At 43.3% G+C, this 15,017-nt stretch overlaps 1 protein-coding gene across 1 annotated transcript in view; it reads right to left on the bottom strand.

Moving 5' to 3' along the window:
* UCK2 (uridine-cytidine kinase 2) overlaps positions 1–9,092 on the bottom strand; it is a 79,082-nt gene extending 69,990 nt beyond the window's left edge. The window contains exon 1 of the mRNA XM_004385769.2: positions 8,800–9,092. Coding sequence (XP_004385826.1) covers positions 8,800–8,898 — 99 coding nt within the window. The 5' untranslated portion in view covers positions 8,899–9,092. The remainder of the gene's footprint in view (positions 1–8,799) is intronic.
* Between the last annotated feature and the right edge of the window lie 5,925 nt (positions 9,093–15,017).

The following is a 15,017-nucleotide window of genomic DNA, read 5'->3' as shown; positions in this document are numbered from 1 at the left end:
AAACATGTTTGAAGACCACAGTCCAAAAAAAACCACAGGTCAGTACTCCTCCCAGATCCCCACACTACCCCAAGCTCTCTATCCAGCCTGAGCAAGGCTACAAGCCTGCACAGGGCAAAGACAGTTCTCATCCTCCACTAATATCAAAGAGGCAACCTGAGAGACAGCTGCAGAACTCTGGACTTTAGAGAATGGGCAAGGGCAGGGTTTACAAAGCACAGGGCATGTTTGCTGAGATACAACAACATGGCCCTGAATCCATGCCAGTCAGCCAAGAAAAAAATAGCCGAAGTGTTAGACCAGATAGCATTAATTAAAACGGACTGATAAAGCAATAAAGAAATACAACTCTACTTCGACTCCTGTTGTTAGTTGATTCTGACTCATGGTGACCCCATGTGTGCAGAGTAGAACTGCTCCACAGGATTTTCAAGGCCGTGACCTTTAGAAGCTGACCACCAGGCCAGTCTTCCAAGGTACCTCTGGGTGTGTTTGAACTGCCAACCTTTAACCATTTCCACCATTTATGTACCAGGCAAAATATTTACAAAAGCCCTTCAGGAAGATGCTACAAGTCACACAAAGGGCACATGGCAGAAACTTCTATCACTATTTTATTGTGAAATTGAATGCTGTACCAAAGTGAAGTGACCATGTGGGATAGAAAGAAAAGGTATTGCCAGCCATCTGTCCTGTAGAGTACCCAAGATTACCACAGGAAGTGTGAGGGGTTCATAGAGATACCCCAACACTTTTTCTGCAACTTCATGGGGAGTGAAAAAAAAAAAACCCCGTTGCTGTCGAGTAGATTCCAACTCATAGCAACCCTATAGGTCACTATGAGTCGAAATCAATTTAACGGCAACAGGATATGGGATCAAATTGATAACAGTTAACTCGAAAGGTTAGATAGGAACCTTAGGGGGCAGTGAGTTATGTTAATGGGGGAGGAACAATTTGAAAAAGAGGGTAAGAATGGATGCACAACTTGAAGAATGTAATTAATGTCACTGAATATAGACTGTTGAACTGGTGCACGCTCTGCTCTGTACATCCTCAACAAATAAATTATAAAAAAATAAACGCTTTGGCTTTCTCTGTGTGAAGTGAATGTTGATCAGTATTTTTTATCAACACCTTACAACTATTCCACATATTATCTTGTTTTTAAGGACTTTTTTTTTCTTATTTTCATGTAAATTTTACACAACAGCTTGTCCATATGAAATATTTTACTTTCAAAAATAAAAGTTTTGACTTACTATTGTTTTATACAAAACTGAAAGGAAATTAACATATTTATCAAATTATCAACTAGAATCAGATTATCTACCAAAAAAGGTATTTCAAAATGTTTCAACTGTTAAGCAATTCTGTTGCCAAAAACTATGTGTACAGCTATAAAACTCCTGCATTTTTTTTCATTATGCTTAACAGAGATTCAGAGCCCTGGTGGCGCAGTGGTTAAGAGCTATGCTGCTAACCAAAAGGTCAGCAGTTCAAATCCACTGGCCGCTCTTGGGAAACCCTATGGGGCAGTTCTACTCTGTCCTATAGGGTTGCTACGAATCGGAATCGACTTGACAGCAACAACAAGAGATTCAGCACACCTTAACTAGTAACTCTCCATTCTCCTTTCCTCCCAGTCCCTGCTAACCACAGATCAACTTTTGTCTCTATGCATTTGCCTATTTTAAGTATTTTATATAAGTGGGGTCATACAGTATTTCTCCTTTTGTATCTGACTTATTTCATTCAGCATAATGTGTTCAAGGTTCGTCCATGTCATAGCACGTATCAGGGTTTCACTTCTCTTTATAGCTGAGTCATATTCCATTGTACGAATACACCACACATTTTACTATGCATTCAAAAGGTGGGCTGTGAATGATGAATATGAATAATGCTGCAGTGAACACTGGTGTATAAGTATCTGTTTGAGTCCCAGATTTCAAATCTTTTGGGGATATACCTAGGAAAACGCCTGCATTTTTAGAAACTTGTAAACTGAAATTTCTAACCTACTTTAAAATATTCCAAATGAGGATATTCAGTGGGTTTTGAAAAATTTTAAAGTACAGAATGTTGGTTTGCAATAACAACTGACTGATAACAAAGAAGATGAAAATGTTCTAGCTGATTTTTAACAAAAACCACTGCCTAATTGGTGGATGGAAATACAGAGACTTAGTCAGCACTGCAAATGATGTGTTTCTTCTGTCTGGATCTTTTTATGGGGTCACTTTTTCAAACGACAGTCATTAAATCAAGATTCAAAAGACTAAACTGAGAACCAGACCTTCAGTCTTGTGTTATTAGCAAGGCTATAACAGCACCAAATAGTAAACAAGATTTTTAAAAATGAAACATTCTTTAGTCACAAATTTAGAATATTCTCATGATAATCAAAAAGTCTTTTACCATTAATAAAGAAATCACAATTTATAAGTGATTATTTCATTTTTTCAATCTTTTATAATATATACTAGGAGTACACTTAAGACCTTTTTTATTGATTTAAAAAATTTGAGACAGAGCTAAAAGATTTAGTGACCCTGAATAGTTCCAACAGCACCACCTCAGAACCCACCAGCAAAAATGGTCAGTTCTTCAGCAGTGAGATTCCCAAACACAATCTGTCTCCAACACAGAAGCTCATAGACACAAGCCCCAACAAAAAAAGAATGACATTAGGCAGAGCACCTAGGCAAACGCTCTCGAGTGAACTGGAGTTAGGTGAACACAAGACAGAGAGAAGATCAGAAACAGCACTTCAAAGACACACACGGAATAAAGGAGGAGGCAGCTAACCACAGCCACAGGTGGAGGAAAAGCCAGCAGGAGAGGTACTAGCAATGGGAGCTGCTGGACCTATTGCTGGGTCTTCTTCATTCTGTCAGGCCTTGTGCTGGGCTCTGGCACCGTGAGAATTTCAGGCTGAGCAAACAGCAAGTGCGGAGATCCTTGGGCAGGGGAAAAGCGTGGCATGTCAAGTGGTCAGAGTGGCTGGATAGAGAAAGCAATGGGAAGAGTGGTAGGAGATCAGCAGGGCCAGGTCATACTAGGCCTTGCCCTTCACAGCAGCAATGTCAGCTCTGAGAAACAGGCAGAAGGATCACCCTCTGCCCCACCCCAGGTTTCGGGAGCAACTGATAGGAGGGTGTGGAATAAGTGATCTGTCCTGGATGGGAAGGGTTGCTGAGGTTCCAGGGAACAGAAGAGTGGGAGCCAAGGAGATGTGGGTCCAGGGCACATTCCAGAGCACACCAAAAGCAGATGCTGACTCATGATCAAGCTGAGCTGAGACGACAGCCCACACCTCTGAGGGGGTTGCAATTTCCTCTCTTGGCCCATATTATTCACACAGTCAGCCCAACCTCCCTAAAAATACTGTCAGAAGTGGTCGTTGCTTGTGGGAGAAAGATCAAAACAGGGATAGATTTAGAAATCAAAAAATCTGGACTCTGATCTCAGTTCTAGCAGTTACTAGCTATGTGAGCTTAGGCTAGTCAAAAGTTCTCCTTACCTCATCCTTCATCTATAACCTCATCTTCCATATATAAAACGGGATGATGCTTGCCTGGCAGACCTCAAAGGGGGAAGATAAGCAAATGTTTTAATGACAAATTGGCTTAATGATAAAATGGCTTAATGGACAAGAAACTAGCTTATAACTGTAAAATACTAAGGACAGATACCTTTTCTCATATTTCCTTATATCCTGACTTCCCCTCAACCCAAGCACTTAATATAGCAATCCGCACAATGATAACTATTCAACAAATAAACGTTTACCCATACCAGACCCATTGCTGACGAGTTGATTCTGACTCACAGCAACCCTACAGGACACAGTAGAACTGCCCCATAGGGTTTCCAAGACTGTAAATCTTTACGGAAGCAAACTGCCACATCTTTCTCCCACAGAGCAGCTGGTGGGTTGGAACCATCGACCTTTCGGTTAGCAGTTGATAGTTTTAACCACTGCACCACCAGGGCTCCTTAAATATCTGTTTAAGGACCACTAGCCAATGTATTGGGGCTCAAGGGACTTCTTATTTAGTCGATGCAACATGAATAACACCTACAGTTGAACATGGCTTCAAATGTAGCTTCAAATCCTAATTTAAATAGTTTTACGAATTAAAAAATAAAAAGATGGTATTATAAATTATGGTCTGCTTACCTCAGTTCAACAAGCACCAAATACCAGCAGTGTATCAAACACTATAATGGGCATTAAGGCACAAATAAATGAGACGTTCTTAGAGACTTACATTCTAGCGGGGAAGGAGTCACAAAGACCACAGTACAAGGCAAAACGTGGTAACTCTACGGAAGCAGAAGACAGAAAAAATAATTCTGACTAAGGAAATGGATAACAAAGCTTCCTGGAGGAAGTATTAACAGAGCCGTAGCCTAAAAAGGTCTAGAGGCCATTCCAAACATGACCATGTGCAAAAGCGTAAGTTACAGCAATGTTCAATAAGATGAGCTTAGATGTGAGGGAGTGCTACGGATTAAGTTGTGTCCCCCGAAAGTATATGTTGGAGTTCTAACTCCTATACCTGTGGGTATGATTTAATCTAATTACCTTCCATAACGCAATGTAATCTACACGGGCTGATGGCCACGTCAGTGTAGGGTAGATTCTAAACCGAATCACTTTCTAGTTAAATAAAGTGCAGCACAGAAACAGAGACATGTAAGCACATACTGAGGAAGACAGATGCCATGTGAGGATCGCCAAGAACCCAGGCTCGCCCAGGGATATTGACAAGGAAGGAATCTGATTTGGGCTTTCGGCCTCTAGAACTGCGAGAAAATAAATTTTTGTTCTTTAAAGCCATCCACTTGTGGTATTTGTTACAGAAGTACTAGGAGACAGGAAGGAGGTGTCAAGGGAGATGGGTGGAGTAATGAAGTTTGGGACATTTGGGGGCCAAGGGAATTTGTAGTGTGCTTAAGTATTTGACCTCTACTCTGTGAGCAACAGGAGTCATCCAAGGTTTCCAAACAGTAGAGAGACACAGTCAGAGCTGAACCTAAGGAAGACCATTCAGGTGGCAGAGTGAAGGAGCAGGGAAGCAAGCCCAGGTATAGAGACTATTTTAATGAGCCAATGAAGAGGTCTCAAGAGCAGTAACAGCAATGATAAATAGCACCCAAAAGTCATGGGGATGCAGGCAAAAAATTTTTAACAAATTCTTCCTTCCAATGCTACCGCTTGCAATCTCTGCATGTGCCCTTCAGCAGGAAATATGAGAATCTGGTTCTGAACAAAATCAGGATAACTTGCTCAACCCACCACAATTCTAAGACAAGTTTTGAACAATAACCTGCCGTGCCAGCCTAGCAAAGCTTACTCTGAAGTTCTAATTCATCTTCATTTATAAAACAAACTTAAAAATGTGGTATATGAAGCTGCAAACACTCTTCCTGCCTTGTACCATCAAAATAATTTAGTCTGAGATAAAATACTTGTACTCAGGGCAACCACAATATTGAGACAAATCAGAGCTCACACAAGAACAGCCCGCATATCCCTCAAAAAGAGTTGAACAGGGAGATTGGGTTTTGGGGTTTTTGTTGTTGTTTTATAGAGGGAGTAAGGAGGGGACAGAACAATAAAGACCTATATACTGTTCGGCTACAGGGTACAAAGCAATCTGCATTTCCATTTCCTTTCAGGTCAAGTACTTCTGAAAACCAACATTTGTGCCATAGACCTTTCCAAACTGACCATGAGAACTGCGTGCCTTGGTCAATACTGGACTCAGCAGCACTGGTTCGAGCCCTAGAACGGCCAATAAACATCTGACCTGAATATATTATTAACTCAGGCCACATTTTCCTCATCAATACAACCTAAGTGTTGGGCTCTGAGGTTCCTTCTAGCTCTAAAATTGTCTTTTATGATGCTCTTTGGTCTTTTCTTCCAATTCCTCTAATAAGCACAAAACAAAATACCCAGCGGGTGGAGTACCAACCTAGATGTCTAACTTGCTTCCACACCCTACTGTATCACAATGTTCAGACTTAAGACTTCCAAATGATGTCCAATTTGTTGATGCTGACCATCCTAAAAAAACAAAAAACTTTGACTTCCTTAGAGGAAAGGCACTAAGGACTAGAATAACAGAAAACCAGCTGCTATCCATCCAGTCAAGTCCAAGTTATGCAAACCCATGGGTGTCAGGGCAGAAAGGTGCTCCATAGTGTTTTCAATGGCTGATTTTTCAGAGGTAGATAGCCAGGCCTTTCTTCCAAGGGGCCTCTGGGTGGACTTGAACCTCCAACCCGTCAGTTAGCAGTCAAGCACATTAATCTGGTTCGTTCCGGTTCCAACCCCTGCTGATAATTTACATTTCTAACAAGTTCCCTGCTGAGAATTTGAATTTCTAACAAGTTTCCAGGAAGTTGTACATAAGAATCACTTGGGGATCTTGTTAAAATGTAGATTCAGATTCAGTATATCTGGGATGGAAATGCAAATTCTCAGCAGGGGTTCAAATCTGAACAAACTGGTTTGACATCCTGCATTAAACCATTTGTACCACCCAGGAACTCCCAAATAACAGAATCAAGATATAACTGCAGCAAAAATTACAGCATGGATTTTGGAAGCCCAATGCTCCTTTGGCCCTTTTTTAATAAAAAAAATTTATAATTTTAAACAATGACAAAGTATTTGTCATTTGCCCAAAACGTACAACATGCATGAAAATAAACTGTTGGGAGTTTCCAGAACCTCCCTCCGTGCTGAGAAATGGGGACCTAAAGAAAACAAAATCCATTGTCATCAACTCAATTCTGACTCATAGTGACCCTACAGGGCAGAGAAGAACTGCCTCATAGGGTTTCCAAAGCTATAATCTTTACGGAAGCCACTGCCACATCTTTCTCCCCTGGAGCGTGCTGGCCGGTGGGTTCCGACCTCTCTCTGTTACCAGCCAAGCGCTTAACCACTGCACCACCAGTACTCACAAGAATGGGGGCAGCAGAGTTACTCCCATAATAGTTCGCTACTCGCTCCCATTTGACATCTAACCTAAGTAACACATCTTATACTGATAATCAAAATTGAGAATACTTGATGATTGGGAAACACAAAAATAAGAATATCGAAGTTATCTCCCTATTTGGGGTCTCAATTCTCACCTCTGTAGTTACTAAATTATTTGATTACCAAAGTCATTTTGTTTCTGAAAGCTACACTTCTCTGCAAGACTATCTCCTCCTAGAAGGACTGGACCTCAGATCACCAATTAATATTTGAGCCCCTACTATATGCCCAGCATTGTGTTGGGAGTGCTGGGGATACAGCCATAAAACAAAAAAAAAGGTCCTATACAATAGGAATATGCTTCGGAAAACGGGGGAAGACTAATTCTAAAAAAACAAGGAAAGCTTCCTGCAGGAGGTGGCACTATGGTTTTGCTTTGAATTACTAGACGTTTACTCACATAGAAAAGTTAAAAAAAAAAAAAAAATTCATGCAGCCAGGGGAAAACACACCATAAACTTCCAAGGACCTAAAGGAGGCACAAAATCCGAGCCCTGGGAGCGAGGGAGGAAACTAACTTAATCAATAAAGAATTTCCACAGAGGCCGTGCCTGCACCCCTTCCGCCAAAGTAGTCCAGACCTGGAGGGAAAATGAAAAACCAAAATGGAGGAGGGGCTACGAAGTCAGCTCCGGAGCTAAAACCTCGTGGCTCGTTTCTCATGGCGCCAAGCAGCCTTCCTGCTCTGCCTCGCCCCAGCCGTTGGAGGCATCATCCTGCCTCACGAAACCCAGCATGCAGCTCCCCTTGAGAAGCCCTTGCTCCAAATGAAGTTGGAGGCTGGTAAACGGTAGGACAAACAAGCAGCCACATCTTAAAGGCAGTTAGGGAAGCAAAGAAAGAACCATCTGGGAGGACTCCACCCTTCTCCACCTGCGCTAAAGCTAGGAAGTCACTTCCCTTGTCTCTCCTTGCCTTACAGACAAAACAAAGAAAACATGCTTCCAGGGGAGTCAGGACACCCATAGGGCGACCCCTTTCCGTCGGTACGTGACACGTATGCCTCGGAGACCGAAGGGCATGGGGCCAGGACAACTTTCTCATTGAAGCCGACCACGTTTCTTCTTAAAACCATTTTTAAAAAAAACCCACAAGTTGCTACTATTATAATTTCCTTGAACTCACTGCACCTACTTGTTTTCCACCCGGAACCCTCTGCAATAGCCCAGTCCCCGCGTCCAACCCATGTGGGGCTCCCTTCCCCCGGCCGCCGCCTTGCGGGTTCCCGCCGCTCTCGCAGCCCTCCCGGCGGGGCTTCCCGGCTCGCTCCGCCCTTACCACCAGAGCCGCGCCACTTGGCGAGCAGCACATCAGTGCAGGGGTGCGGGGCAAGGGCTGTCTGCATCTGGGGCTTATTCGAGATTCTGCTTAAAGCCCTCATCCCCGGCATCGGACTTGAGAAACAATAAGCATCCGCTTTCCTGCCCCTCCCCCATAGGACCCCAGCTAGAGTTACCGCCACTGGAAAAAAAAGGGGGAGCGAGCCCGCCAGCCAGGTGATCAGTGGACAGCGTACTCCGGGAACCTCGGCTTCCCGAGTCCCCGCCCGCTCCCCGCCGCAACGCCCGGAGGAGGCGCGGGGAAGACCTCGCGCCAGAGCGCGGCGGGGAATGGAGAGCCGCGCCGGCCACGCGGTGGCTGCAGTGACTGCTCGGCCCGCGCCTGCCCCCGCCACATGCGCCGCTGCCGCCGCCAGGCCGGGCAGAGGACCCCGCGTCCGGGCCGCGCCATACCTTGCCGCTCGCGGTGCCCCCGCTGACACCGATGAGGAAGGGCTCGCCGCCGTTGGGCTGCTGGTGGTTCTGCAGCGTCTGCTCGCTGTCTCCGGCCATGGCTCGCGCCGCCCCTCCTCCCGCAGTCTGTGCGCACAGAAGCACGCTCCCCGCCCGCGCCCGCGTCAGCCTCCGTCCGCTTTCCGCGGCCGCCGCTAGGCGCTGCCGGGGTCGAGCTGTCGCCACTCTCCTGCGAGCTGCTCCGAGCCCTGTGGTGGAGCTGGCTTTCTCACAGGAGCCAAGCGCTTTCTTCTCCCCGTAGCGGCCGGCCGCGTTTACATCCCAGGCAGAGGTCAGCGTGATGCTGCTGCTCCAATCCGGGCGGGCAGCGTGCTGCTATTCGCCGAGGCGGAGGCGGCGAGGCGTCTGGCCCCAGCCTCCGCCCCTCCCCGGCCCGCGCCACCCGAAGGCTCTGGGAAAGGTGTGAGCCTGGCGTCCCTGCTCCCCACCCGGCCGATTAACCCTTACCCTGACAACCTTAGGCGGACACAAGGGAAACGAAACATGCTATTTGTGTTTAATCGGTATGCTACCATCTGTCTCAAAAAAGGCGTGGTGGGGGGAGAAAGCTTGAAGGTATTAATAGGCAAATCAAATAATGGGCAAATGCCCCACGTTTGGAAAGCAAAATTAGAACAAGCTTGGAAAATTAAGGTGATGCAAAGAGTTAATGTCATTTACCCATTATCCAGGCTATAAACTGGTTGTTTCAAAAAATGAGATTTTTTTTTCCCCTCCCATTTGTCAAAATAATGTGTCAGCCGCTGGCTTGAGACATTTCGTGTCTTGGAAAGCCCCAAATCCCATCTTCTTTAGCCGGCCTTGCCTCCTGCAAGTCCCTAAAGAGGGGTAATTTTGCGGGGCTTATCTGAAGGGTGCCCTCCCTCTGAAAATCAATCGCCCTTCCAAACCATGGTGGTACTTCATATGCCAAACACTGAGGTTCCTGTGTGTTTCTGGGAACATTAAAATAATACTTAACGCCATCTTGACCCATTAATACCTTTAACTGTACTGGTTTTCCAAAGATTGGCAATTAGTCACTTGGTTAGAAAAGCAGTATCGGCACTATCAGCTAGTGACCAAGAGCAGCCGCCACCTCTGCAGCCAGATTTCTGCATTCACATCCACTTCCATGAGCAAGTTACTTGATTTCCCTGTGCCTCAGTTTTCTCATCTTAAATGGGAATAATAATGGTAACTGCATCCTAGAATTGTGAGGATTAAACGAACTGTTACATGTAAAGTTCTTAGAATAGTGCTTGGCCCTATATCAAGTGTTCGAAAAGAGAAGGCCTCTAAAGGGCTAACATGGATGTTTTGTTGGGGCACACAGAGGGAGGTAGGGCTAGACTACTAACTCCCAGCCTCAGATCCTGTGAACCTAAGACTGGTATCAATGAGCTGATGGGATCCGAGAACTAAAGTCAATAGCATTCTCTTTTAAAAACTTAGTAAATTACCATAAATTCATAATAATTGTGGAAAAAATTACTAAAGAAATTTAAGAGTATCAGAAAACACAAATGTTCTTTTCACTTTTGAAGTATTTCAAGTAGCCATCCAAAACCAAACTCCACAGAAGCTCAGGCGGGACACTAACATGGAGAGTAGCTACCTGGTGCCCAGAGGCAGGCAGTTGTGAGAGGTTAGCTAGGAGGGTGCCTTACCAAATGGCTGGAGGGCAGTTGCTTGTCCTTGAGTTGCCCCCACTTCGCTAACAGTCTTTTCCCCATTAAAGTTTTCAAGGACTTTTGCAGAACTCTTTATAGCCCAAGATAGGGCTTACTGGAATGTGGGGCTTCATGGCCCCATAGAGTTAAGGTTTGTTTTTTTTTTCCAGTTGCCATATAATCGACTCCGACTCATGGTGACCCCATATGTGTCAGAGTAGAACTGTGCTCCACAGGGTCTTCAATGGCAGATTGTCCAGAAGTAGATCACCGGGTCTTTCTTCAAAGGCGCCTCTGGGTGGACTTGAACCTCCGACTTTTCGATTAGCAGCTAAGCGTGTTATCCATTTGTACCACCCTGGGACTCTAGTTAAGGGTTAGCATAGGGATACTAGGTAGCTGAGGGGAAGAGGAGGATAAAAGAATGCCACATTCTCCATGAACTTTTCCCAGATCCCCACCTTTCTTAACATTCCTATAACTTTTTTCCTACAATATTTTATCATAAAAATTTCGAACATAACATTGAAAGATTTTACAGTAAACACCCATATACCCACCACCTAGATTCTGCTATTAACATTGTACTATACTTGTTTTAAGAAGCCCTAGTGGAGTAGTGATTAAGAGCTCAGCTGGTAACCAAAAGGTTGGCAGTTTGAATCCACCAACTGCTCTTTGGAAACCCTATGGGGCAGTTCTATTCTGTTCTATAGGGTCACTGAGTTGCAATCGACTCGACAGCAATGGGTTAGGTTTTGTTTTTATATTTGCTTTATCACACATCTACTCATCGGCCCATCCGTCTATCTATCACAATGTTTTTATTATAGTATTTATTTCCCTTTTCTTTGTTAAAGTGGCTTTTTCTGAACCGGATTATGTATTTCTTGCTTTTTTTTTTTTTTTAACTATATCCCCAGCATCTAGGACTGTTTCTGGCCCATAATAGGCCCTCAATAAGTATTTGTTGAATGAATGAAGAGACACCATGTCTCATTTCTATGTTCCCAAGGCCCAATGAGCAGAATGACTGGCAGGTAGGGAGCATTCAATATAGGTTTGTTGAATGAATGAATGAACAAATGAATTAATATTGAAGAGGCAGAAAAGCACCAACAAACAGACCTCATTTTCACCATTTTGGATGGAAAGGTGGTGTTTCCTTGATTGTATTTGATTGGTTACGATTCTTACTTCTGAATGTTTTGTTTTCCTGTCCTAGAATAACTGTCTATATCTAGTCCTAGTGTACCTATTAACCATTTGAGCTAACTAATTTAATGAGTTAGCTCATTAAATTCACCTACACCTTGTTTAATAATAAATATTTGACCTCCATACATGAGTTAATATACATAAAAATGCTCTGAAAAAAATCAAAAGCACCCTCTGTTAAAGGTAATGCCTTATTAGCAGAGGAAATCCAGCTGTACTCTGCACTCCTTATTTTCATTTTGATCCTTTCCTTTCTCCTACCCATCCCTACGGCTGGCTTACCTACATGTAAAGAAGCTACCCACGTTCATTTACATTATTAAGAGCACTCTCAGCACTGGTGACCTTAACAAGGACTTTCACATCTCTGCTCTCTACAAAGCAAGACAAGCTGCCTACGCTATTCCCTGTGCTGTGTCATTCTCTCTTGGGAGCTGGTCACCAAATCCCATAGCTAGGGATGTTCAAATCACATTCGCATACTGTAGCAATTACACTGCAGATTCTGAATTGATTTTGAGCTGTCCTCTTCCCCTTCCACTAAGAAAAAGCAAAAGCAAATGTGTTTAATAAAATTCAGTTAGAGCTGATTCAAGGGAACACATTTTCTCAGTATCTGTGATAAATCTTTTTTCCTTCTGTGCCATATGGGCTATTTTATACAGATTTCAGTCTGATGGAGTTCTGGCCCCGTTAACATTTGGCATGAAGTCAGCATGAGTATGCAACTGCAGCTGGAGCCAAAGAACAATAAGAAGCATTGATGTTGACAGTCCTTGGTTTGCCTCCTTATTCTCCTTAAGGAGCCCTGGTTCTGAACTAGACAAGGAACATGGCATTTTACCTCTCCAACCGAAACATTCTACCTCTGGTGCTTTAGGCACCATGGTCTATTCTCTATTTGCTTATCTCACTTCCAAACCAAAAAAACAGAGACACTTCAGCATGTCTCTGAAGCATTTTAGCTCTCTGGATTGCCTTTCTAACTACTGCCCACCTTTAATCACTCAGCAAATACTCTGACAGATCATAAGTACAGGTAGTCCCCAACTTACGACTTATTCCTGGGAGGAAGTTACAGGAAAATTCATGCAGGGGATATGGATAAAAATTGCTAAGTTATGTGAACACTCTCCAAGCATTTGATCAGGATAACATGATGGAAGAGACTGGTGGGAAAATCGTCCATATGGCAAGAAAGCTGAATTTAGAACTTGATATCACCAATGTGGAATAGCTCATAGGTCATGAAGAAGGGAAACTGACTGATCAAAACTTAATGATTTTGAAGAGGAAAGAAATACTGAAGAAAAAGAAATAATTAGGAAGAGGAAGGAGAGAAGTTGTCAAAATATTGTACAGGGAAAGGATTAGCTGGAGTTTTTTCTAAACTAAGTCAGGGGCTTCAGTTGCATGAAAACATGGATGCTGATCACTTTGCTAAATAGGCAGATTCGGGAATCAATGAGATGTTACCACAAAATATATGAAGAAAAAAAGAAAAGGACCATATAGCTAACTCTAATTTTCCGACTAGAAATGCCATCTTCCATTCCCAGAGATAATCCAGATGATCCAGAACTTCCACAGGTGGAGTTATTACCGCAATTGACAAAATGTCAATGTCACCCAACTTTTCTTCATAGTCAGAGTAAATTTTTATGATTTGTATATTTTTCACGTAAGTATTAAAATTTATCTGTAAGTTTATATGTAATATTTACAATCCCCAAAGCAAATAAAGATCAGATTTATAAAGATACTGATAATAAAAGGCAATAATAATGAAAATTTCTTTAAAAAATGAGGTATTCGACTTACGTCAGAACCAATTTATGACAGTGTCATCAGAACCCTGTTGTAAGTCGGGGATTACCTGTACCACTCTGAAAAGATGATTGGGTGATATTAAACTACTTCAACATCTAGCTCTGTACACTTAATCAATCACACTCTCGGATACCATTGGGCAGCACAGTACAGCGTAGTCTCCAGGTCAGCAGCGGCGGCAGCTGGCAATTCCTCACACTAGGAATAGTGACCCCAACACTCTGTGAATAGAGTCCATCAATCTGTATTTTATAAAACTTCTAGGTGATTCTGGTGCCCTCTAAAGTTTGAGAATCATTAATCTTGTGAAAAGAACATGAACTAACTCTAGTCAGAAAACCACTGTATACATCCTTGTTGTATTACTATGTACCCTTTGACAAATTACTTATTTTCTATCAACCTCAGTTTCTTCAACTGTTAAATGATACCTGCCTGGTTGCATGGTTGTGAAACTAATCAATATGTACTGTCACAATGGAAAAAAAACTTTGTCCTCTAGTTGATTCTAACTCATGGCACTTCCACATGTTACAGACTAGAACTGTTTCACAGGGTTTTCTTTTTTTATTATTTTTATTTTATTGTTGTATTTTAAGTGAATGTTTACAATTCAAGTTAGTCTCTCGTATAAAAATTTATACATATATTGTTATGTGACCCTAATTGCTCTCCATATACTGTGACAGCACACTCCTCCTTTCCACCCCAGATATCCCGTGCCTATTCAACCAGCTCCTGACCCTCTCTGCCTTCTCATCTCACCTCCAGACAGGAGATGCACATTTAGTCTCACATATCTACTTGAGCTAAGAAGCACACTCTTCACAAGTATCATTTTATGTCCCATACTCCAGTCTAATCTTTGTCTGAAGAGTTGGCCTTGGGAATGATTTAAGTTCTGAGTTGACAGAGAGACCGGGAGCCATGACTTCTGGGCTTCCTCCAGTCCCAGTCTGACCATTAAGTCTGGTCTTTTTACTAGAATTTTAGTTCTGCACCCCACCTTTCTCCTGCTCTATCAGGGACTGTCTGTTATGTTCCCTGTCAGGGCACTCATTGGTGGTAGGCGGGCACCATCTAGTTTCGGTCTCAGGCTGATGCAGTCTTTGGTTTACGTGGCCCTTTCTGTCTCTTGGGCTAATACTTTCCCGTGACGTTGGTGTTCTTCACTCTCCTTCACTCCAGGTGGGTTGGGACCAATTGACGCATCTTAGATGGCCACTTGCTAGCTTTTAAGACCCCAGACACCATTCACCAAAGTAGGACACAGAAAATTCTCTTAATAAACTTTGTTATGCCAGTTGACCTAGATGTACGCTGAAAGCATGGTCCCCTACCCCTGTTACTCTGTCCCTCGAAGTGTTTGGTTGTATTCAAGAAACTTCTTAGCTTTGGTTTAGTCCAGATGTGCTGACTTCCCCTGTAGTGTGTGCTGTCCTTCCCTTCACCTAAGAT

This window comes from Trichechus manatus, unplaced genomic scaffold, assembly GCF_000243295.1.
Source record: "Trichechus manatus latirostris isolate Lorelei unplaced genomic scaffold, TriManLat1.0 scaffold00145, whole genome shotgun sequence".
Lineage (NCBI taxonomy): Eukaryota > Metazoa > Chordata > Mammalia > Sirenia > Trichechidae > Trichechus > Trichechus manatus.
The sequence above is the reverse complement of the archived record's forward strand: the minus strand, read 5'-3'. Positions and strand labels throughout refer to the sequence as shown.